Here is a 27,378-nt window from a genome sequence, read left to right on the forward strand (position 1 = left end):
GAAGGAAAATGGGGTACATCTATAAGACTCTCAACAATAAAAAAAAATTATAAAAAAGAACTTGCTACTGGTCAGTAGCTTTCAACTATAGTGTAATTTAATATTTATCTTTTATCCAAATTAAAAAATGTTAGAGATGTACATATTAATTATCTCAACACTTAACTGTTTATTTTTCTCTGAAAAGCCAAATAAGAAAATGATGAAAAATATGTTGAGATGATAATTTCATTAAAACATTTAGCTTCATCTTACCCTAAATTATAATTTAATTTTGTCAAGAATTAATATATTTTCAACAAAAATTTAAGGAATATGAGATAAAAAAGGCTCAGAGATATAATGAAAATCACAGAATTTATTATAAATCCATAGTTTTGACATTTCACAATTGGAGACAGCAATGTGGTAAAACAGAGCACTACAGCACCTGATCTGCCACTGGTTAACTAACAATATGTGGGCAAGTTACTAACCCCTGAGTCTGTTTTCTCATCTTTAAAACTTCAAAAAAAAATTAAGATTAAATAAAAACACATGAAGATGCTGGTTGTCATAAAAAGTTAAAAAATGTAACAACTGAAAATTCTGAATCAAATTTAATTTCTTTTATCATTTAAAGTTACTATATATTTTCCTCAGCCTTAGGAATTTTTATTCTTAATATAAATGATCACATCTTGTAAATTTTATATTTACAGCTTAATGTTTCTTCAGTCATCACTGTCACTTTCTGATTCACTCAGCTGCAAGTCATTTCCTAAAATAAAAAATAGCAAAACTGTAGTAATTACTTAATATTTTAATATTTAATATATTTATTTTTAGATAACAAATATTATACAAAAAGTAATCCCAAGTGATCCTGTTTAGCCAACATTTTGTCATTAATAATCAGATTGCTCATCCTACAATTTAGTCACATCATTAGTAATTTAAATAGTTAATACTACCTGTGGGAAAAAAAAAGCATCATTAACCTTCAGCATAGTTTTAGAATCCTTTGGCTTTCATTTTGGTCTTCTTTCACATACCAACATCACCCTTCTTTTATACCACTGATTTAATAGCATCAGGAAATGAGAGAAAATACAGTTTAGATCAGACTACATCATTCTGAAGAGTGAAAAAAATTACATAATATTTTACTTAAAATGTCAAAATCATTACATAGTGTTTGTTAAGAGCAACTCACCATTGATTCCTTTTGTAATTCATTCATGTGATTACAGTCATGAAACTTACATTCCATGGGGGAAACAGACAGTAAACAAATAAATATGTAATATAATGCCAAGTAGGTATAAATACTATGAAAAAATAAAGATGGGTATGGAGAGAGTGGTGAGAGGTGCTACTTTAGATAGCATAGTTGGGAAAGCCTCCTCGAGGGATGACATTTGAATGGAAATCCAAATGTAAAAATAAAGTCATGAAAATATGGAGAGGGGTAACTGTCCAGGCTCAGGGAACAGCACATACAAATGCCCCAATGCAGAAGCATGCTTGTATTCTCTATGAGAAGGCCACCGTGGCTGGAGTGAAATGAAGGACACGAATGATAAGAAATTAGGTCAGAAAGATACTCAGTTTTTAGATCATGGTAAAAACTTTGAATTTTTTTTGAAATGGGCATTCATCGGAAAATGTTAAGCAGGCAACTGAATTGGACACTGCTGTATATTAGTGAATAAACTATAATGGTGTGGAAGAAACATGGAATCAGGGAGAGCAGTTAAAAGTCAACTGTAGTTTCTCACATAAGAAATAATACTGGCTTTGACTAGGTGGTTCAGGTGGAGGTAGTGCTAAGTGGGCAGATTTATAATATACTTTGAAGGTAGTAGAGCTTACAGGACTCTCAAAGGCACTGGATTTATAGGGCATGAGAGAAAGTGAAAAGTAAAGAATGAACCCCAAAGTTTCTGGTCTGAACTGAATAAATGATTGTGTCACTTACTGAGATGAGAAATACTAGAGGAACAAGATTGTATGAGAAAAATCACATGTTCAATTTTTGCATTGGTACATTTGAGATACCTAGTAAATATTTAAGTATATATGTTATAGGCAACTGGATATACAAGTTTGGAGCTCAAGGTAGGGGTGAGAGCTAGAAATAAAAGATTTGGGAGTCACTGATTGGAGGGGTTTATTTGAAGCTATGGGATTGGATAAAATCATTTGGGTAGTAAGTTAAAATGGTTAAAAGTAGTAGTATATTTTTTAACTCCTCCACAATCAACAGAGGCTGGCATATTTTCAAGTTAATACACAGTTTAAGAGTGGATTTTAGGCAATATACAAGTTGTTGTAAGACATCTCAGTCTGTTACTTGAACTCTAGAACTGATTACATCATTTGATAAAGAAATCTGCTTATACTTCTTTTGTGCATTTGATTCCCATGACCATTTTATTATTTTCAATACTTAAATTTCCACTTATTATACAACTATTGAATGGCATAAGAATGTTAAACTTGATATGATGCCTGTAATATGAGTTTCTTAAGTGACACCAACCCAAACATCCTGAGCTCTACTTTTCTTACTAAACTTCATGCTATAGAGGTTATATACATAGTATTACCATGTTGTTAAAATGTTAAGGCAGTTTTGAAGATATGAGATTAGCCTTTGAAGATAAGATGCTTAGTACAGGCAATATGTTTTCAATCAAAATGATAATTATGACTTGGAAAAAGGGTTTACTCATAGCAAATGCATTCATACATCTAAACCAATGGTTTTCAATGAGATCAATACTGCCCCCTGGAAGATGTTACAGAAATTTACATGAGGTGTGTATCCAGATGATTTGCAGATTGCTAGTGGCATTTAGTAGGAGGGGAATTTAGGGATGGTAAATAGCTTGCAATACTGGGGTCAGTCTTGTACAATAAAGATCTCTTCTACATTTTGTAAAACTTGAAAGTACAGTGGTATACTCATGTACTTGGAAGAACTGTTTATAATTTTAATGCCATAACCTAATTGCATTTTTATAAACTGAAAGTATTCTTTTGCACAGATTTAAAATTCACTAAATGTACAAGGACATAATTATCATTTAAACTGAAAGAACACTTTACTTTGTTTTTCTTAGAACCATACAAAGCTTTTCTTTTTTTAATTGTTTGGGAAAACACATTAGTCATCTCAGTGCTGCTCATTGTATTTGGGTCAGCAATATAGCACTTCAATACTTGTCTGTATGACTATATATGTATATATTTTCCAGTCCTTATTTCAACATGTTAAGTAAAAATTATTGACAATATGAATTTAATGTTGTCTTGCTCCTCTTAATTTCAAATTTATTCATTAAAAGTAAGTACAAACATACGGCTACTTTGTTGTCTTCTGGTATAGTCATCCATGCCTGAATATTTTTAGAGTAGATATATATTAATTTACTATAAATTATTTTTATTTTGTCTTCCTATTACATTAAATTAATTATTTTCAAAGATGTATGTACATAAGCTATAAAATTCATTTTAAGACAGTAAGGGGGACTTAAAAGAGGGTTATAAAAGAAGGTACTGGGTTTGATAAGGTTGAAAAATGGGATGGTTGCAGTAACCGTAAGAGAAGGTTTATTTCCTCTTATTAGGAAATCTCCAGTTTGGATAAAATATATTGAGAAAAGAAATTCACTAATTTTTATTTTATTTATTTATTTATTTAGTTATTTAAAATATATCTTTATTGATTTCAGAGAGAGGAAAGGAGGGGGAGAGAGAGAGATAGAAACATCAATGATGAGAAAGTCATTGATCGAGCCTGCAACCCAGGCATGTGCCCTGACCAGGAATCGAACCCCAGTCACCTGGATCCTAGGTCGACGCTCAACCGCTGAGCCAAGCCCGGCCGGGCGAAATTCACTAATTTTTAAAAAAGACATCCCAAGTAGTTACTACTGGCATAACAAATCACTATTGACTTTTGCATGTAATTTTTGTATCCACAATCTTTCCAGTTCTTTTATTATTTCTATAGTGTGCTGATTCTCTTGGATTTTCTATGTAGAAAATTAAATTGTCTATAAATAAGGTTCATTTTATTTCTTGTTTCCAATTCTTATATCTCACTTCTTTCACTTCTTTTATTGTATTTGCTAGAACCTTCAGTACAATGTTGAATAGAAATCATGATATTAGTCCTCCTTGTCTTCTTCCTGACTTTAGTGAGAATGCTTCTAGAGTCTTTATAATGTTGGCAGTAGTTTTGTTTTTTGTAGTTAATGTTTATGAAGTTAAGGAAATTCCTTTATATTCAGCCTTTGGTAAAAGTTTTAAAATTGATAAATACTGAATTTTGTCAAATTCAAATTTGCTGAAATGATCATATGGCTTTACTCCTATAACCTGTTAATGTGGTGAATTGTATTGATACTGTTTCAGATACTGAATACTTCTTACATTTTTGTGATAACCCTCATTTGGTCATGATTTTGCTTGCTTGTTTTAAGTACACTAGTCATTCAATTTGCTAATATCTTTTTTAGTAATTTTGCATTCATGTTCTTAAGTGAAATTGATCCACATTGCTTTTTGTCTTATTACTGTATAGTTTTGATTTGAGATTATCCTAGAATTGTAAAAAAAAAAAAAAAGGGTAACTTTCCCTACTTTTCTATACTCTGAAACAGTTTGTAAAAGAATTATTTGTTCCTTGAATTTGTTAAAATTCATCTGTGAAACTATCTTCAGTTTTCCAGTATCTTGGGGATATGGAAATAGGGTGGAAGAGGAAGAGACATTAATTAGTTTCTTCAGGCTTTCCATTTCTCTCTGAGTTAGATTTGGTAAATCACGCTTTTTCTAGAAAATCATCCACTTCTATGCCAAATTTACTGGGATGAAATTTTTATATAACTTAAAAAATAAAAGCATATTATAGCTATAATTTTAACCACTTTTTCATTACTAATATTGTTTGTGTCTTTTCTCCTTTTCTTCATATGCCCTTGTTAGAGGTTGGTCTTTTTTATTAGTTTTCAAAAAAATTACTTCTGGTTTTGTTTACCCTCTAATGTTTCTTTGTTTTCCATTGCATTAATTTAAAATATAATCTATATTATTTTCTTCTTCTGTTTCCTTTAAGATGTTATTCTTCTTCTAGGTCCTCAAAGTAAACTTTTACTCATTTATTTTCAGTTAAAAAATTTTCTTGAGGCTATACATTTCCCTGTAAGTACCATGTCAGCTGCATTCCAAAATTGCTGAGATATATTATTTTTGATACTGCCTAATTACAAATATTTTGTAATTTCACTGTAGCTTCCTTTTAACATGTAAGTTATTAGGTATGGGCTTTGAAGTTTCTAAGCATGTATTTTAAATTATTTTTTGTTAATTATTTATATTTTCATTGTTATAGTCATATAAAGTAATCAATAAAATATTAATTCTTTGAAATGTGTTATTTCTTTATTCTAGTAGGAATTAATTTCTATAAATGTTTTATATATACCCAAAACAAATGCCCACTTTGCAGTTTTGGATTGTAGGATTCTATATTTACTATTAGAATAGGTATGTTAATTATGTTGTTGAAAGATTTTATATGCCCTTACTAAATTTTGTCTGCCTGATTACAGATGCACTAATCTTCCACTAAGACTTATCAATTTCTCCTACTTATGTCAATTTTTGTTTTATATATACACACATATATAACTCCATATTGTAATAATATGAACTTATGTGGTAAAGATATATTATTATGGGCATACCAATTCATAATTGTTTATCCTCTTAGTGAATTAAACCCTTTGTCATTATTTGGCCATTCAAGAAATCAGATGCTCCAATTTTACCTCTCAAGTTAGGAGTAACAGCTTTAAATAAAGACACGAATAATTGGAAGTTCAAAAGACCTTTCCTGGTCCCTAATTAACTCACAGTCTTATTCTCTCTGCTACCCAGTCTTGCCTCTTGTTTAATTCTATTATTAGGCTAGAGCTAGTCAGTCTTTCCTAGATGCTCACTTTATAATTTATACAGTGAGAGTAGTTTTAAACATACAGAAAGTCCCATTCTCCCCTAGAGAGTATCAACCTGAATGCCTTAATTAAAAAGTATTTACTGAGCATCTACTGTGTATCACGTACTGTGCTAGGTGCCAGCATTCAATGATAAGCAAAAATAAAGAAGATTGCTGTCCTCCTGAAGCTTATACTTTGGAAGAGAGCAAATCACACAAATAAATATAAATTTATAATTGTGAAATTTGATATAAAGGAGGTATTACTCTGAAGGTCTATAAAAAGCGGGATCTGACCTTGTCAGGAAGGTCAAGGAAGGTTTTCTTGATAAAGTAAACTTTGAATTGTAATCTAGAGGAGAAAAAGTTAACTACATGAAAAGCAGGAATGTTTCTGGATTAATGAACAGCATTTATAAGGGTCCTGAGGTGGGTGAAAGGATTTGAGTATAGTGGCAAAAGAAGGCAAAAGTTGCTATAACAGAAAGAACAAGACCATTATGTTAGGATGTTTTGTTCTATCCTAAAAGAATTACAAACTATTAAAAAGTTTAAAGTAGAAGAGGTGGCAAATTATAGTTGAATTATGAAAAGATCAATATGGTTGCAATGTACATAATAGATCAAAAATGGGTCTGAGTAGATATGGGGTGAACCAATTAGGAAGTCATTACAGAGTTAAAGCAGGAAATAATGGTATATTTAACTAGAGTGATAGTGGTAGAGATGCAGAGAAGTAGATGAATTTGAGAAATATTAAGGAGGTAAAATAAACAGGACTTGGTGAAGGACTGACTATACTGTAAAGAAAGAGAGGAAGTCAAGCCTTGAATACAATCAGGCTTTCTGGTTTGCATAATTAGAGGACTCCTGTCTTTTAGTAAGAGGTAACACACTCAGCCAAATATAACTTGGTTTTGGACAAAGTGAATTGATATGCCTTTTACTAAAGGATGGTGTTGGGTTTATGCCTCTAAAGCTTTGAGATCTGGGTCAAAGATACAAGTTTACAAGTTATCTATTGACTGCAACAGAAATATGGAGATTATCCAGGGACAGAGTATAGAAGAAAAAGAAAAAAAGGACCTAAGATTAAGTCTTGAAGAACTCCAGCTCTAATGACTGAGTATAAGATTATAAACCAGCAAAGGAGAGAAAAGTATCTACAAAGATAGGAGAAAAGCTGGTAAGACATTATGTCACAGAGTCAAAAGAAAATGAGTAATTCAATAAGAAGATAATGATTAATAACATCAAATGAATAAAAATAGGAGTCTTTCTCTTTATACAAATTTTACATCATAATCAGTATGGCTTCACTGGGAATTCTTACTTTTCTAATTACTCATGCTTATGTATACTTACTTAAAGTATTCATCAGAAGGCTACTGTTGTTATGATATCTATTATGACCAGCATCTATATCAGGAATTCTGCATTGTGGCATGGCAGACATGTTAGGATCTCCTGAGATATAATTCCCTGCATCAGAAGGAGAGGATCTGTACTCTTCATCTTCTGAGTCACTGGAACTATCCTCACTGCTTGAAGATGATGAACTTTTAGAATCCGATGAACTATCACAACTACTCATCTGGTCCATTAGACTAGCTTCTGCCTTCAGTTCTGAAAACACAACAGAAGTTAATAGATAGGTTAAATAAATAACCTTAAATATAAATATTAAATAAATACAATAAAATTTGAATGTGTCAGTTGCCAAGAAAGTGTTGACAAGGAATAAGACTAAACATACATTTACAGCATTTTATTTAAAAAGCTTCTCTACTAATACAAAACGCAAAGTAACATCCTTCTCCGACGCTTTAAGTTCCTTTAAGCCTACCCCCCAGGAATAATCACTTCTAATACTTTCCTGTAACCATATATGTTTTTAAATTCTGGTTGGAAACTGGCATTTTAGATTTTGACACCCAACTTACCTCTTGTTAGAGCTTGAGTTCACTCTTTGTCACCACCCAACTAAGAGTTAAAAAAAAAAAGAAAAAGAAAGGAGCAATTCAAATTTTCCTGAAAAAGCTACATCCGTGGACCCAAACTTTTCCTTTCTGGCTCTTCTCTGTAGTACCTCTTTCTCCCTGTTCCATTTTTGGACAACATACACACAGAGTTCAAGAAACTCCCCAAATTAAAAAAAAAAAAAACAACTTCTCTACCATCAAGCCAAGCCTTACTTCAATGTTGAAATAATGGAAATTCGAAGATATAGGCAGTGTCTAAATCTAACACTACATTTATTTATACTATTATACTGAAATATACATGTAATTCAAATAAAATATAATAAAAATGTGAAAGATTAAAACTGTAAAAATTAAAACCTATTTAGGCAGAAACCATCTTCTAATTCTTTTTCTTATTTCCCCAACACATATAATGCAATGCAATACATACAAATGAATTCCATTTTTTGTCAGCTCTATTGAGGTATAATTGACAAATTGTATATACTTAAAGGGTACAAAAAATTAGTTATCATAAAAGTATATTAAATTTTTGTCAAATGCTTTTTTGCATCTATTGAGATGATTCTGATTTTTAGTCTTCATTCTGTTAACGTGGTGTATAATGTTTTTAAATTTGCATACGTTGAAACATCCTTGCATGCCAGGCAAAAAAATCCCCAAAACCCCCACTAAATCATAGTGTTCAATTGTTTTAATGTGCTAGTTTTTCACTGAGAATTTTGAATTCAGTTTGCTAGTTTTTGTTGAGAGTTTTTGCATTATGTTCAACAGATACTGAATTGTTTGCTAGTTTTTTGTTGAGAATTTTTGCATCTATGTTCAACAGATACTGGCCTGTAACTTTCTTTTTTTATAGTGTCCTTGTCTAGCTTTGGTATGAGGGTAATGCTGGCCTCATAAAATAAATTTGAAAGTGTTCCCTTCTTTTCAGTTTTCTGGGATAGCTTGAGAATAATTGACATTAATTCTTTAAACATTTGGTAGAATTCATCAGTGAAGCTGAAAGTTTTGTTTGTTTTATCAAGAATGACAGTTGAAGTCACAGGAATGTAAAGTACAGTGCAGGGAATATAGTTAATAATATTGTAATAACTACATATGGTGTTAAGATAAGTACTAGACTTATGAGAGTGCTCACTTCAGAAGTTATATATAAATGTCTAATTACTATGTTTATACACCTGAAACTAAAGTAATATTGTATGTCAACTGTAACTGAAAAAATATTTAAAAAAAGAATGACCTGAAATTTGTCAAATGTTCTCTCTGCTGTTTTTGAAATGGCTTTTATTTTTTTAAGATGGTGAATATCGATTGACTTTTGAAAGTCTGTATTCCTGGGAAAACTCCATTTGGTCATGATATACTGTCCTTTTAATATATTAGCATTTCTCAAACTCAGCAATACTGGAATTTGGGGTTGTATAATTCTTTGTTGCTGTTCTGTGCACTGTAGGATGTTTAGCAGCATCTCTAGCTTCTATCCATTAGATGCCAGTAACTCTACTGCCCCCTAGTTGTGACAACCAAAAATGTCCGCATATATTGCTAGATGTCCCCCTAGGGAACAAATATCATCCCAAGCTGAAAACCACTGTTATATAATTGTTAAATTCAATTTGCTAAAATTTTGTTTAAAATTTTTGCATCTATGTTCATATGGGATATTGATTTATAGTGTTGTTTTCTCTTGTAATGTCTTTGTTGGGTTTTGGTAGCAGTAATTCTGACTTTGAAGAATGAGTTGGAAAGTATTCCTTCCTTTTTTATTTATTTTAAATTTATCTTTACTGTTAAGGGTATTACAGATGTTCCCCATTTTCCCCCCACTGTCCTCTACCCGGTTCCCGCCCCCCCAGGTCTTCACCACACTATTGTCTGTGTCCATGGATTATGCATATTTGCATATAAGTTCTTTCATTATTCTCTGCTTGCCCCCCTTCCCTCAGAGATCTGTAAGTCTCTGCCATGCTTCCATGACTTCGGGCCTATTTTGTTTGTCGGTTTATTTTGTTCATTAGATTCCATATATAAGTGAGATCATGTGATACCTGTCTTTCTCTGACTAGCTTATTTCCCTTAGCATAATACAGAGTTTGTATCAAATTGATATTATTCTTCCTCGAATAACTGGTAGAATTCTCCAGTAAAGCCATCTGTGGCTGGAAATTTGTGTGTTTTTAGGGGTAGAGGGAGGGTTTTAAATACAACTCAATATCTTTAGAGGATTTAGGAATATTCAGGTTATCTGTTTCTTCTTGAGTGAATTTTGTGCCCTTTAAGGAACTGGCCCATTTCATCAAATTTATCAAATTTATGGGAATACACAGAGAGAATAAGAGTTAAGTAACTTTCCCTAGGCCACACAGCTGATAGGTGAAAGAGCTGAGATTTAAATGCAAGCAGTCTGACTCTAAAGATATCATTCTCAGTCACCACACATACTATATATCTCACTAAGACCAAATGCTGGTTCTTTGAAGAATAATGAAATATATAAAATTCTAGCAATATTGGTCAAGAAAATGAGAGAGACAAGGCACAAATATATAAAATATATTTGTTATATTATTATCTAAATATATTAAATTTGTTTATTATTTAATCAGTATTAGGAATATAAAAGGGCCATAACTATGAATATTGTAGGGATTTGTATGGATAAATTATGCTAGCAATTTGTTCGTTTTTTAATTATTTTTTTAATCCTCACCCAAGGACATTTTTTCCATTGCTTTTCAGAGAGAGTGGAAGGGAGAGAGAGAGACAGAGACAGACACAGTGACAGAGACAGAGACAGAAAGAAACATTGATGTGAGAGACACATCGGCTGGCTGCCTCCTGCTCACGCACCAGCCAGGGCCGGGGATTGAGCCTGCAACCGAGGCACGTGCCCTTAGCCAGAATCAAACTGGGGACCCTTCATTCCATGGGGTGACACTCTAACCACGGAGCAAAACTGGCTAGGGCTAAGCTAGCAATTTGAAAATGTGAATTAAACTGACGACTTTCAAGACAAATTAAATAAAGAATTAAAAAAACTGAGTAAGCCTAAAGTCATTAAAGACATTTACCCAAACTATCAAGAATCAAAAAAACCTATCATATACAAACTGTTTCAATGAATAGAAAAGTATCTTGTATATAAATCCTTCAGAGTACATTCCGACATGTGCACAGGTAGACAGGAAAAGGAGAAGAATGTGTTGGAAAGGAAAGAGACTTCTGTAATTTTTTTTTAAAACCTGAAGTCAAAGTGGTAAAATGTTAAATTTAAGTTGTAGGTATATGATTTGTTATATTATTACCTGTATTTTCTGTATGTTTGAAATATTCATTAAGAAAAATTTTAAAGTTTAGTTGAAATAATGTATGGGAAGACTTGGTATATACTTGGCATGTGCTTACCTACAAAAACATAATGTAAAAATTTTACAGTATGGGTAGAAATTGACAGTTGCATTAGGGTGGTGAGATTGAGTGATTTTATATTAACATTATTCTTCAACATTATATTATCTTCTAAATAAATAATCATTGCCTAAAAAATAAGTTCATTGTAAAAATTCAAATAATTTGCACATAAAAAATAAAAGGTTCCTATACTCCAAACTCCCAAATGCTTACATTTTTGTATAATGCTTCCAAGTTCTTCTATATATCTACAAACTTACACAAATTTTGTTTTCAAAAGTGATTCATATAAACATATATTATGTATAAAAATTTTCTTTTTTGCTTATGAACATTCTTCATTGTTGGAACATTCTTATGTAACTGATATAGATATATCTAGGTATATATCTAATATATCTATCTGTACAAGTTTTGCTATAGGAGAAACTTATAGACTTTCTAGGTAACGGATATGCACATTTTTATTTTAATAGTTATTAGCAAATAAGGATGATGGTGATAACAAACCCTCATATAGTACTTAAGATGTCCTAGACACTGTTTCAAGTGCTTTGCAGAAAAAAATTTCCTCTACAAAAAGATAAATATGTGCCAATTTATAATTTCTTAAAAAATGTATGAACATACTTGCTTCCCTTTATGTTCTTACCACTACTGGATGTTGACAAATGTTTTAGCTACTTCCAACCTCATAAATGAAAAACTATTGCTTAATCTTAAAATTTGCATTTTAAAGCATTAGTGAGTTTGCCCAATTTTTTTATATACAGGGTAGGGCAAAAGTAGATTGTTGGTATAGAAAATAATACAATAATTAATAAATACTATTACAAGACTAAACTGTGTTGTTTACTCACAACTGTAAACCTACTTTTGCCCCACTCTATTTATTAGCCAATGTATATTTAATGTTGTAAGAAAGAACCAAGTCCATACAGAAATTTTGCATGTGATAAAATGGCTTTTCATATCAGCAAAAGAAATGATGGCTTATTCAATAAATGGATATTGATATATAACAATATTTGTCAATTATTAATACTATTTATTGAAACTTCTAGGGCAGAGGGAAATTTGGATTCTTATCTTATTTCTAAATTTCCAGATAGCTCAAAGACGTAAATGTAAAAATTAAACCAGAGAGATACTAATACAAGCACTGGAAATCCGAAAACATGATTCAGTCATAGGAGGAGGCACTGGCAGAGTAGGGTCAAGAAAATATTTAAAAGACGACTGTCTAAGGAACAGGTTATATAAACATTTCATTGTAAATTCTTATACAAAGTTAGATCTTATGCTTGGATCATGTTAACTTATCCTCTATGATAAAATGCTTCAATACAATGCTTTTACTAAGGTCTCTGCTAAAAAACTGATACATAGAGGAACTTCTTATATTGTACAATTATTGTTGAAGATACTATACTGTTTAATACTTCCTAGAAGAGGTTCCATATGATGAACTTCTTTTAGAATTTAGTAACAGGGGAGAGTCTAATTCTTTAGAATCTGTCTCTTAGATAATACAAATATGCTACTTAGGTCTTTATTTTTGTGTTAGTGGCTAGGAAGCTCAGATCTAAATTGAATGTTTTATTAACAAATTTGCTTCCTCTTCCCCTTTAATACCATGATTTTCTTTTCCAGTATTTTACTGTATACATGTAGATTAATGACATCATGACTCAAATCCATTTTGGAAGCAGATATGATAAAATAATAAAATTCAAGATCCCTTTTAGCAACAAGGGTTCTGAACTACCTTCCTTACTGTTCCTTACTGTTAATAAAGGAAACACTAATATATTAGAATACTAATACTATACTGGGCCTAGAAGAGGGCAACTGGAATTGGATTGCTACATGTAACTTACAAAGGAAAAGTACAGAAGCAAATATACTTTGGTGAACAGTGAACAGGGTCTTACTCCTACCACAATTACTGTAACACTAACACCCAAATTGCAGCTAGAAGAAAAAAAAAAGGAGATTTAAATTTCCTTACTTTCAAAAGGACTATGCCTCCCTAGAAACACTTTCTGCTCAGAAGTGAGCAGCAATTCAGACTTGCCTTCTGCTTCCGCCTACTATATCTCCTCACTTCACTATTGTTTTGGTGACATCTTAGACATCTATAGTCTGGCTATGCATAAAGAACTTCGACAGGAAGATGCTGTGAAGAACTGAATTTGAATCATCACAACTGTCAAAAAGAAGAAAACTCCAGTTACACACCTCTAAACACTTTTCTCTCTGAATAATAAAAAAAGATACAAATTTTCTTATACAGATACATAATTACATAACACACCAAATCACAAACTACACTCTACCCCCACAAAAACCCATAAAAATATTATGCTCGCAATAAAACTTTTATAGTTAGTTCCCTTGTTAATTAAAATGAAAATTTTCACTTATTCTTAATAATTTCTTGTAAAGAAACATTATATACACTTAGATTTTACCTCTTTCAATATCATCCATTGGAGATGTTGGGGACATCCTGTCTTCGGATGGAGAATCTTTTACAAGACTGGGAGTCCTAGTTAAATTCCGCATTTGTTGCTGCTGATGCTCTACACGAGACTGAATTTTGCTGCTTCCTTCAACTCTGCAATTAAGAATATCAAAGGTTAAAAGAGGTATGATGGTAATGTAACAAGTTCGACTTATAAAATTGATAAAATTGACTGCTTATTCTTTTCCTTAGGCATCTGTAAATGGATTCAAGAATTAAAACATTAATTTAATCCATTAATTAACAAATATTTCTGGAGCCCTGCTATATATGCATGGCATATACACAGTTCCATTGAGGGATACAAATGTGAATAAAAACAAGTCCACTGCTCAAAACTGAAGAGATAAAGCATACACAAATGCCTAACATAAAATATATCTAAGTGTATAATAGGTACAATGTATTCCCTAAATTCTAAAATTATCATTTTTGCTAAAATTAAGTCACTTCCACATTTTTCATTCATAACTCTGAGGCATATTACTGAAACAGATTCATTCACTTTCTTTCCTTTCAATACTTTTAAGAAGAGTATATAATTATGCTTGACTTTTCTGCCTCTCCCATTTCCAGTCACCAAATCCTGTCAGTTCTTCTTTCACAAAGTATTTAGCACCTCACTTTTCTCTTCATTCCTACTGTCAAAATTGTGGTTTATGGATACATTTTTCTGTTTCCCACATAGTTTTAGTTTACTCAGTTTGTTTGGTGTATTAATGTTTCAAAACAAAAATATTTTTAATTTAAAAAATTTAATTCCTTGTTTAAAAAAAATTAATACATAATTACTGCCAATGGAGCCATTAAGAAATCCTCATTTCATAGTTCATATTGAAAGCATTAGCTTCAACCTACCTTTATGACCTTACTTCTAATCCACTATCCTCATTCCTCACTTTCCAATATGTATTTATATGCAGGCACAGAGATAAATCTCTGCCTTATTCAAACAGATCTTATTCATTGGCCCCAAATAAGGGATATATTCCTGCCTTCAAACCTTGCTTACATCTCATGTTCTCTCTGATCAATTAAATCAGTTGTTTTCAAACTTCCCTACCAATAAAAATCACCTGGGAACTCATATATTTAACAAGTATTAAAGGTAATTCTTATCATCAAGTATGTTTAGGGGAAAAGAGCCCTAAATCTTAACCTCCTCTCAAGTTATATCAATAAGGGCTCCCTGAATGCTCCAATCAACCATAATCTTTCCCTTACTTTAATTCATAGAGCAATTTTTGTACTATTTGCATGCCTTTTAGAGCAAATCTTTTATATTACATGGCAACTAATGCACCTGCCTGTTTCCAAAAAAGGATATGAGATGGCTATATTCTCTTATTGACTTTTCTAATAGAATTACATGTTAATCCAATTAAAATGCAGAAGTTTTGACTTTAGTACTTATATAGAAAACTTTCCTTTTCCAAGTGCCTTACATGTTGTAGGTGCTCAATAAACTTTTACTAATGAAGATGAAATTATGCTGAAGAGTACATAATGGCTCCTTTCAGTCCAGTTCTATGTAAGCATCTACAATAGAATAAGGTATATCTACACATTAGAAAATATTCAGAAACAAAACAAATTTTTATATATCATAGAGAGAAATGGTACAAGCTTCTGGCTAAGGCTTTCCACTTAATTTAAACTTGGAAAAAGGTTAAGATATTTTTGTATCATACAGAAATAACCCTTATATAACAACGTGACTTAATCAAATAATTTTTTCACTGACATTTCCTTAGCAACTATGTGCTGATAAAATAATTTGTTTTGTTAACCACATACCTTGTTTTTTTTACAGTGATGTTGCTGCTGAGTTTTTCTAGTCGACATTCGCCAGTATCATGGTTAATTATCAAAATGCATTCTTTTAAATAAGGTTTCTTTGAACCTTTGAAAACAGTTACTGGTGGAGTTGATCCCTGTTTAAAAAGTTAATTATCATTACTTAAAATTTATCATATAAATTCAGCTGAGAGGGACTTTGAGATCTTCTGTGTTTCTCAATGTAGATTATACTTCAAGTCACCTAACAACCTAAATTTAGTAAAAAGTCAAAGATGAAGAAAGGTTGAGATCTTAAAGCTGCTATCCTTGAGGAAAGGGAATAGAGAAAGTACTTTCCCTGAGCCAGTAAGTATTTGTTTCATTGGCCTACAACAGGTAATTGGGATTCAATTCCAGTACAACCAATATATTTTACAGATAAGGGAGCAGAAGCCCCGAATCATAGTTCCTACCATTCTTCTTCCTTCATAATTTTAGTTTTTTTAAAATCTTTTATTTTCTTAAAGTGGTACTTCCATATGCAGATTAAAGAAAATGAATGTATCAAGGAAGATCTGTTACACTAAACCCACTGATTAATTTTAGCATCATTAAAAGTGGGACAACCAGACATTATATGCTTCATGATGTGATATAAAAAAGTATGCAGCATCACTTATAAAGTATTCTTGCTAAAAACAAACAAAACAAAAGCTCCACAAAGAATCTAACTCTCATCAAGCCTTTTAAATATAACTACCAGTTTACAGGAACTATGAAGAATAAAGGAACAAGTTAAATAATACCAGACCAGACAGAAGTAATCTGAAACCCAGAACATGGGTATATTCTCTAAGACAAATAACCTGGTCTCTCTAACATACTTATGGTAATAAAAAGGGGAAGGGGCTTTTACAGAATAAAAGAGACTTAAGAAACATCATGTCAAAATATTATAGGACTCTTATTTGGATTCCTAGGGGGAAAACTGTAAAAAGATATTTTTGAGACCACCATGAATATGTGAGTATGGACACAGTATTATATGTGTGATAACAGCATGGTACTTAGGTTAAAAAAAAAATCCTTGTCAGTTAGAGATGCATACATAAGCATTTGTGAAATGGCATACTATCTGGGATTGCTTTTAAATATACCAGGAAAAAAGGTGGTAGGAGAATATATTAAAAAATTAACAATGTTGGTAATTATTGAAGCTCAGTGATAAGTACATGGGGGTTCATTATACTATTCTATTTTCCATAATAAAAGGTTAAAGAAACCTAGATCATTCATTACTAATGACCTATGTGCTCCTCCTCCTTCCTTCATCTGCATCTCTCAATCCTGAAGGAATTTGTTTAACATCCTCTAACTTTCTTCCATATATATGTATCCCTAAACTATAAAGTGTTATATTTGCTTGATTGTGAACTTTATAAAAGTGCATTAAAATTTTAAAGCACTGATTATAATAATTTTGTCAAATACAATAGTAATACTAGATCAGGTTAGAAAAGGGTGACTTCTAAAAAGACTAAAGGATATAGCATATTTTAAAAGTTAACAATCATTAGAGATTTAACATGTAACCATAAGTAGTAGTATGAGATAAATTTGGTGATTAAGGATGCCATAAATGAGTGGGGTGTAGATTAGAGATTTCTGAGAGGTAGGGATAGAAAATGATGAAACCAAAAGAAAAGAACAGATTTTTCACCTCATCTTTAAGACTAACATAATCACAGAAAACCAAGCATGCACAGCACACAGATGAGGACATGTCTGGAGTGGCCTTAGAAGAATGAGATGTGGAGCACTTAGGTGAAGCACTGGTAAAGTGAAGAGCCAGAAACATGATCATGACACAACAAATTGGGCCTACTTGGCTGGTAAGTATATTTTTCAAATGTCCTGGCTGAAAACAAATGACTATGATACCCCAAAACAGCAACCCAAGGACTCCAAATTATAATTGGTAAGAGAATCATCCAATATATTCTTCTTGAAGATATTTGTATTATTACTTAGAATAGAATACATCTTAAAATTACAATACATTATTGTACTCTGAGTTACTAAAAAATAAGGATTGGATCATAATTTTTATTTATTGCTCCTAGCACCTAAACTACCAAGCCCTTCATAGATACTCAATGAATGTTGAATACGAACAATATGAACATTTTTTATCATAATTAACAAGTTAAATAAGACTTTCATACTCTCTATACCTGTCTTTTACACTTTGAACAAGTTTTTAAAAACTAAACTTTTTTCTCACGAAATTGAGCACCATTCTTATTTAAATTATTAATTTTACCTATATTTTGGGGGGTCATTGATATATTTCATTATCTTAGGAAAATTAAAAGGACAGAAATATAGTTGACTACATTTTGGTGATGATTAAGATATAATATTCACCTTATTATTTTTTTTATTGAATTTATTGGGGTAATATTGGTTAACAAAATTATATAGCTTTCAAGTATACAATTCTACAATACATCACCTGTATACTGTATTGTGTGTTTACCATCCCAAGTCAAGTCTCCTTTCATCAACATTTATTCCTCCTATACCCTCTTCTATCTCCCCCCACCCCCACCTCCCTCTGGTAATCACCATATCCTTGTGTGTGTCCATGAATCTTTTTTTTCTTTGCTTAATCCTTTCACACTTCTCACCCAGCCCCAAACCCCTCCCCTCTGACAGCTGTCAGTCTGTTTCCTGTATCCATAAGTCTGTCTCCACTTTAGTTTATTTTGTTCATTGATTCCATACGATATAAGGGAAATCATATCATATCACTTGTCTTTTTCTGGCTGGCTTGTTTCACTTTTAATACTCTCTAGGTCCATCCATGCTATCGCAAAAGGTAAGAATTCCTTCTTTTTCATGGCTGACTAGTATTACATTGTGTAAATGTCCCACAGCTTTTTATCCACTCATCTACTGATGGGCACTTTGGCTACTTCCAAATCTTGGCTATTGTAAATCATGCCGCAATGAACACAGGGGTATATATATTCTTTTGAATTAGTGCTTTGGGTTTCTTTGGATATATTCCCAGAAGTGGAATTACTGAGTGATAAGGTAGTTCCATTTTTAATTTTTTGAGGTAAGTCCATACTGCTTTCTGCATTCCCACCAACAGTGCATGAGGCTTCCCTTTTCTCCACATCCTAGTTAACACTTGCTCTTTGTTGATTCATTGATAGCCATTCTGACAGGTGTGAGGTGATATCTCATGGTAGTTTTAATCTGAATTTCTCTGATGATTAGTGACATTGAGCATTCTTTCATGTCTATTGGCATTTATTTATTTATTTATTATGGAATTTATTGGGCTGACGTTAGTTTGCAAAACCGTACAGATTTCAAGTGTACAACTCTTATTTTAAACTTTAATTTCTGTCTAGTATATTATTCCATATCCCAAGAAAGGGGTATTAAAGTGCCAAGAAACTCCTAAACATATGAACTATCTTTGCCTCTAAATAACTTTTAAAAAATTGATTTTAGAGAGAGGAAGAGAGAGAGATAATGGTTGCCTCTCATATAGTCCCAACCAGGGATGAAACCCAAAACCTGGGTATATGCCCTGAATGGGAATCGAAGCTCCCACAACTTGGTGTATAGGACAACATTCCAACCAACTGAGCCACACTGGCCAGGGTGCCTCTAAATAACTATTGAATATATCCTATCATCTCCATGTAGTGCTGTTACCCAACTCAGACCCAATTATCATCATCTCACCTAGATTACTGTTATTTTCCTCCATACTCTCCTTCCAGTTTTGTTTCTTATCTACTGACAGGCAAATCTGATCATGCCTGATTATGAATATCAGGAAAGTAATCAGTAATGGAATGGAAAAGTACAATAGTATTCCTAAAGTAACATGGGGGGGGGGAAGGGGGAAAAAAAGAAGAGACACCTGAAACTAAAGAACAAAAAAGAGGAAATAAAATAAAATAACTAATAAACATACACTATGATAATAAACATACAAAATAAAAACACAAAATGATAGAAACAAAAATCAAGTATGTCCATTTTGAATTAAATGTTAATGTAATTCTCCTAGTAAAAATAGAATGTGTCAAACTGGGTTTAAAAATGAAACAATATTCTGTTAACAAAAAGCATACTTAAAACAAAATGTCAGCTAAATAAAAGGAAGAACTAAGATTCCATGAACATGCAAACAGAAAGCAAAGGTGGCAGTGTTAATATTAGACAAGGTAGAATTTAAGCTTAAAAATCACCAGAACAGGTTGATTATGTAATGACATAAGATATAATTCATTTAAAAATATAGTAACAAGCTGTTAAAATAGGACTCTGGTATTAAAATAGGCTGAAGTCCCCAGAATGTGGTGGGCTATTTTCCCATGTGAACTAAGTAAACTTAATGAAAGGAATCAGGCTGGGTTCATCCTGGAAGGAACTTGGCTCAAGAGGGTCATATAGAGTGGCGTAATAGCCCACCAGACATACAGAACTCTTTCAAGTCCAAGGTTTAAGGAATAAAGTCATAAGCAACTACTACAGATGCATTTCCTGCATAATAGGAATTGTATTTGGAAGTTTCCAGTGGGCTATTTCATCAAGGCCTACGAAAGTACCCTACAAGACAGTCAGGACTAAAAACATGCCAAACTTGGACTGCATCAATGACAAATTATAACAGTCAAGTAAGTCGTTTCCTTTGAAAATTCAACGTTCTGAAATTTTATAGCAGTCAACCGTACAGAACTATCTGTAAAGAAGAGAGATTTGTAATTCCCAATATTAACCAGCTAAACTGTCTTTATTTTTATTAGTTTCTTCTATTTGGTATTACCAACCAACCAACAAACAAACCCCTAGAGAAATGAGAATTAGAAAATCTACCCTATCGAAGAATCATCAGAATCTTCTTAAAAGTATAGTATAATAAAAGTTCTATTTTATGGGATGACTCCAAGCTTCTAGGCATTTTTACCAGGATGATAAAAACGCATTAATAAAGAAAATAGGAGAATCTAAATGCCTCAAACTAATAATCATTACATTTCCATAAAATACCCATAAAATTAGGAACACTAAAGAAATGTAAACCTCCTACTTGTTTTTAAGAAGTTCTTTAATTAAGAAGGAAAAATTTACACAGTTCATTTGAAAGTGTAATTTCTATTCTTATTCACAACTGTTTAAGGACTGTAAGCCCAGCAGAAAAGAAAAAAAATTTGCTCTTGACAGGTAGTAATTTTAACAGTGCTCTTTAATTCTAGCTAAGAGTTACATGATAAGTTCAAATGCTTATGCATTACACAAAGGTCTTTTACTATCTGATTCCTAAATACTTTTCCACCTCCCATTATGTTCCCACATGCACCCCTTCCCACCTAGCCATAGTAGCTTATATGTAGTTCTTCAAATGTAACAGACTCTTTTGTTGCTTTGTCTTAGCCCATTATCTTTTTCTTTTCTCTGCCTAAATTGTTCTTCCCTCTTTTCTTCACCTAGGCAACTTCAACTCACTTTCAAAACAGGATATCCTATTGTCTCATCTCCCTCTCCTAGCTGAGTTATCTCTCTTTTGTATTCCCATAATATTCTGTAAGTACCTTTATGATAGTCCTTATGTTTCTACATTTTAATCCATTATTTCCTGTCTTCCTCATTAAATAACATTCTTCAGGATGCTGACCATGTCTAATCTACCTCTGTATTCCCAATAGCTACCTAATGCAGGAATTATCACACAGAAGATATATTTATATATGGTCTGTCTGTCCATCTCTCTCTCTCTCTCTTTCTCTCTCTCTCCTTCTCATGAGGCATATTCTTTTTGGGCATATCTCTGGTGGACTGAGGTGGAAAGATAATTACTTTTTCCCAAAATGATTTCTTTGCTGTTTCAGAAATATACAATTTGAAGGCTTGCAAATTTCCTCCTAGAGCTGTCATTTCTTTAGGAGATATTTCAGTTGAGACCATAACCAAACACATAGTGAATGGTAACTCTTGATTAAAGCAGGATCTGTGTGAATGAAAAAATTTACTAGTAAATGTAAGAATGCCCATCTGCTTGAAGTAGAAAAGTAATGCAAGCAATGAGGATGGGGGATTGCAATTTGAGAAAACATTATTCTACATGGCAAAGAAGAACTCAACTAAAGTTTTTCTGCAAACCAATCATCACTGATGAATAATCCTATAGCCTGAGACCAGGCTAGTGGTGCCTGTTATCAATTGAAGCTTTTAAGTAACTTTTAAAATTAAGTGGGTAGGTTAGGTTTTTCTTTCATAAATATCATAAGGCAAAAAAAGCCTTAGATTAGTGAGTACTAGATTTTCAAACTATTTTAAAGATGCCAGAATCTGAACACTTTTTCATAAGAGAGTCATACTGGGTAATACAAATCCACAATGTCTCATAATCAATAGATTTTTTTCATTTCCTCCAGTTTCTAAGGGAGCAAATGAGAAATATACAATAAAAGCCCCCCCAAAATTTAATTTACCTTAGGAAAATCTTCAAAGGCATCAACTGATACAATCTGACATAATAGTGGAGTCTCATTAAATAGTTTTGACTGATAAAAATAAGAAAAAGATAGAAGACTAGAAGAAAGTTTGCTTGCTACCCCTCTAACCATGACAAGCCATCTTACACATGCACGCAAAAGAATGTGGATGAACTAGAACAAAACCATTTCTATTACAAAAATTAAACAAAACAAAGAAAAAAAATCTTAGAAAGTCCAGTGTTTTCTTTACATGTTAAAGTTACAGTCTTGGTTTTCTCTGAGAATAGATCAAGTCGATATAAAAGAAAAAAAAAAGCAAGTTGAATGCTAAGAAATTTCTAACTCAAGGACTGAGAAAACTAGAGCATATAACAAAGAACTTGTATATTTATGTAAATGGTATTTGATAGTGTTACTTGGATACATCTGGAAATTTAAAAAATGATCAAAATTTAAAACTTTGGTTAAGGCCACCCTGACCTTAGTCTCTTTCCTTCCAACTATTCCCTAATTATTTCTAAAATCACTCCAAAAGCACAAATCTATCCCACATTAGCTCTCTGCTTAAAAACCTCTAATAATTCTCTAATACCTATGGGATTAAGTCCAAATTCTATATTACAACATAAAAGATTCTTCACAATCTGATCCCAACTAACCTTTCCTATCAATTATTTTTCATTATTCTGTAATGTTCTACATTCATTCACTTACTCCACAAACTTGTTTTTTCTCCATTAGTCCTTCACATACTATTTCTTCTGCCTAGAATATTCTTTCCTTTCTACCTGAGGAAATTCTACTTGTCCTTTAAGTTTTAGCTCAAACACGATCTTCTTTGGAAGCCTTTCAAGATTCCACCAGTAGAGTATTTGATTCCACTTAAGTGCTTGCACAGAATTTTGTAAATGCTCTAACTTATAGCAGTAGATGTTTACATGTCTGTCTGCTATTACAGATTAGGACTAGAAGGCAGAGGATATGTTATTATTCCTAGTTTAGAGTACAAAACCTGGCTTATACAAGTAATTTCATAAATATTTGTTTAGACTTCCAATTGTTTCAAATCATTTGATATAACTGTTGAAGCTTTTAAAATAGATTAAAATATTTTAAGATTGTTTACCTAAAATAAAGGTGATTTTTTCCTTCTCTGTGTTTATTAATTACTTTAACTGATTATCACTACATGAATTGTGTAATTATTTCATTTAATTTAGTGGAAATCTTACAAAAATATCCCTTTAGTCTAAATATATAGAAATACTCACTTCTATATTTGGTAGAGTTATTGTCACCTGTTCACCTTTGCCGACCTCAAGCTCTCCTTCACAGGAAGTGTCAACAGAAGCAGGTTTGAAGTCATCTAAAAACAGTAAAAAACGATACAGATACAAATTTTTATAAGATGGAACACCAGAATACCTGGATATCAAAAATATGAGCATGTTTCAGAGTGATAATTTTTCAACTACCAGTTTAAAATGGTTTAAAAGAATCTTTACATTACAAATAAACAAACACAACACAATCCAGTTTACTTCTGTATGTATAATTCTGAGAAAAAAATAAATAGCTATACTTTAAAACAGTATTCTTCAAACCATGCTTCCTGGAATCCTGTTTAGATCAAGATGAACTAGACTAAAATGTTACAATGCTAAAAACTAAGTGTCAGTGTTTCCACAATTGGCTAAAAACTGGTATCAGTAGAACGTTTTCAATTTTCAGTCTTTTTCTCCCACAAATTTTTTTAAGTCACCCTGAGTGCCTACCACATGTCTGCTGTCCTAGCAGAATACAAAATGAATGAATACATGGCAAATACATATTCATGGGGAAACTTAAGAAAAAGCAATCTTATTTAGTTTAACAGCTTATATTTTTCATGGATATGTACACCACTAAAGGATGTATAAATTTAACCAAATCTACTACTTCAGAAGAACTTAAAATAAGTTTTCATATTGATTTAAATTGTAATTCAAATGATGTCATTAAAATATATCACCTAGAAGGAATTTTGGGTGCTGATATATTTTACATGCTGAACAAGCTTAAAAACTTCTAAGACATGAAAACCACTTAAAAATAATTTACATCAATATACACCAATGACTAATAATTCAGATATAGAATTCCTTGGGCTATATTTATTTTTTCTAGATTGACTCTTTATTAAAATATAACATGCAAAATAGAACATAAGTCATAAGCCTGAATGAATTTTTAATTATTATTCCCTTATCTGGATATACACTGTAAAACTAGTACTATCCCGAATCCAAAATTTATTCTGGTGAGTCCTATTACTCAAAACTCTTCTGAAACATCTGCTGCTAAGCATTTAGCTTATCATTTATAGAACATACTATGTCTTCTCTACCACATGCCAGACTATCTTTTTGATAGTTTTATTGCCAAGCCCTGATAAATGCTTTTGAAAGTCTAAGTAAATTACATTCATTGGCACTCCTCATACACACATAAATATAACCCTTCAAGAATGGTGACTACTATTTATTCTTCACCATGCACCAAATACTGTGCTAGGTTGTTTATACTATCTTATTTAATTCTTCAAAAACTCTAAAATTTAGATATTACTATTACCATTTCACACAACATATTTGTGCTGGAGGCCAAAATTCACATACAGGATTTTCCAAAGCCTCAGTATATTGGACAGGCACAATTACCCCTTTACATAAAGACAGTATGTTACTTTCTCCCAGACTACAATGACTTGTTTGTTATAAATTAGGTTCACCTGCTCTGTATGAAAGTCAGATCTCCTATTTTGTCATTTCCTTCCTTCACTATGAGTCCTTAACAGTGAGGATCATACGGAAAATGAATCTATCCTCAAGAATAATGACTGGTTTTATTTAAAGAAATCTAGAAAGATTCTGCCTGCTTCAACAAGAATAAAATAAGGGCTGAAAACCTCTCTAATGTCTTCCACAGGACTAAAAGTGTATTCACACATCTGGATTTATTGTGGTTGTTGTTTTTTTAAAATATATTTTTATTGATTTCAGAAAGAGGAAGGGAGAGGGAGAGAGAAAATAGAAACATCAGTGCTGAGAGAGTCACTGATCAGCTGCCTCCTGCACACACCCCCACTGGGGATTGAGCCTGAAACCTGGCCATGTACCCTGACGGTGAATCGAACCTCGATCTTCTGGGTAGTAGGTCAACGCTCAACCACTGAGCCATGCTGGCAGGGCGTGGTTGTTTATTTTCATTCTTGTAGATGGATCACCTGATTCTCAGACTCTTGAGACACAATTCCAGCATTTTGACAACTTTTATAAATGAAAGGCTTTGAAGCACCTGCAAAGTGCTTTTCAAAGGCTATTTTTATTCACTTAATTTGGGATTCACACCCTTAAAAAGAGAGTATATACCTAAGTTACCTGAAAATATACTCTTGAGCAAATTTTTAAATCTTAAATTTTGTAATTTGAAAAATTAATACTACTGCATACCTGAGAAAGAAGAGGAAAGGAGAAAGGCAATACTATTTGAGAGAAACACACGGAGAAACCAGATAAGAACTACAACATACTTTTGTAAAATGGGACTGAAGAAGGCAAGAAATTCTACAGCCAGCACTTACTGTCTCACTCTGGGGAGCTTAGAACAACAGAGAAGAGGAATACTCAAGGGACACTGATTAAGAACCTCTGTTCGAAAATATCTCCCCCATTTTTTCCATCAATTGGAAATTTTGCTTAACAAAACCCTTCATAAAATGTAAATATATCCTTGGAAAATTAGAAACCTATTGGTTCTTCATATCTTTACTGTGAGTTACTATAAATAGACTGTCTGAAACTTAAGTAAACTTTTGGGGAATGTAATTTTTAATTGGTTGTTTTGGTTGACGCATGGAACACCGCAGAGTAAAAACCATAAAGATCTTTGGATGGTCTAGGAACAGAATGACTGAAAAAGTGTAATGATGAGATGCTGGACACTAAGGAACGTCAGAGCTGGGGAAAGGAAGTGAAAAAACAACAACCTACTTTACAATTCTGGCACAGAAAAATAAGAGGTTATGACTCAATGATCTTCAAGTTTCCTTTCTGCTCTATAATTCTATGAGGGTTATTATGCAAAGGATGAATGTTTTACATACCAAATCATAATATGCTATATTTTCCTTCCTGGAATCTATACCATCCAACTATTAAAGCAAAAGAGCTCCCTTTTCTACCTCAACAACATAAAAAATAATTTATCAAAACTAGTTGCAGAGGATGACCAAAAGAAAATCAAAAGGAGAAATCATAGGGAGGTAAATATCTTTCCAATAACAAATAACACACCCTCCAATACTTTGATAATCAGTATTTGAGAACCAGGAATCCAAAAGAGATGCAGATTGTTGGAATGGTTCAGAATCTCTCCCCAGGAACACACTAAATAAGAACCCTAATTAGCCAAACAGAAAAAGTGAAGAAAAAAGTAATTATTTCTCCACCAGCCTGAAGGCATTCCCTTCCCTCTGTCTAAGTTGGGTCCTTTGCGCCCTGCCATTTGTCACCTTACAGTTTTGCCTTCCACTTTTCTATCATCCATCAGTCACATCTGTAGCCACAGTCACTCCTGCAGACCTTCTCCACAAAATTTCCTTTTCGCCTTTTTGTTTCACTAAAATCTCTCTGCCCAAGGTTTACCCACACCTGCTGGACTCCAGCTCTTCACACCGAGCCCCCTAGGACTCCAGGCAGGGCACTGAGCCTCTCAGGGCACCCCATTCTCCAGCAGAATGAAGGGAGTCTGTGGGAACACAACTCGGAGACGTTTGTGCCTCTAAACCCCCATCCCCAGAGCTCCCCGCTTTTCCCAGGGTTGTCCTCACTCACAGCGCACAGTGTGAAAGGCGCAGCGCGGCAGCTTCTCAAAACTGTCGCCTAACTTGAGAACCCGCTCGCGTCTGTCGAGGTACCAGGGTCCATTCATCATCCCCTTCGGCTCCGGCTCTGCCTCCGCCGCCGGCGCTCCTCAGGACCATCTGCCACCTCAGCCTGAGGGGCAGCATTCGCAGCCGCTGGCGCATCCACCCCAGACTCCGCCCCGCGCTCGACGCGCGCGCCCACCGGGAGCATCTCGCGTGATGATTGGCTGCCTGGAGAAAGACGC

General features: G+C 32.9%; 1 protein-coding gene across 2 annotated transcripts; it reads right to left on the minus strand.

The window, feature by feature from the left end:
* Window positions 1-343: 343 nt before the first annotated feature.
* Window positions 344-27,309, minus strand: EAF2 (ELL associated factor 2). Of its 2 annotated transcripts, XM_081138633.1 has the most exons (6): window positions 27,102-27,309; window positions 23,499-23,593; window positions 15,719-15,855; window positions 13,869-14,014; window positions 7,358-7,618; window positions 344-760 (listed from the first exon to the last, which is right to left on the minus strand). In XM_081138633.1, exons 1-6 carry the CDS (start codon window positions 27,199-27,201, stop codon window positions 714-716), a joined length of 786 nt encoding a protein of 261 aa, XP_080994759.1. In that variant the 5' UTR covers window positions 27,202-27,309; the 3' UTR covers window positions 344-713. The 2 variants fall into 2 exon arrangements, with proteins under 2 accessions (XP_080994759.1, XP_080994760.1); XM_081138634.1 differs by lacking the exon at window positions 15,719-15,855.
* Window positions 27,310-27,378: the final 69 nt, after the last annotated feature.

The sequence above is a fragment of the Miniopterus schreibersii genome, assembly GCF_964146895.1.
Source record: "Miniopterus schreibersii genome assembly, chromosome: 5".
NCBI classification, from domain to species: domain Eukaryota; kingdom Metazoa; phylum Chordata; class Mammalia; order Chiroptera; family Miniopteridae; genus Miniopterus; species Miniopterus schreibersii.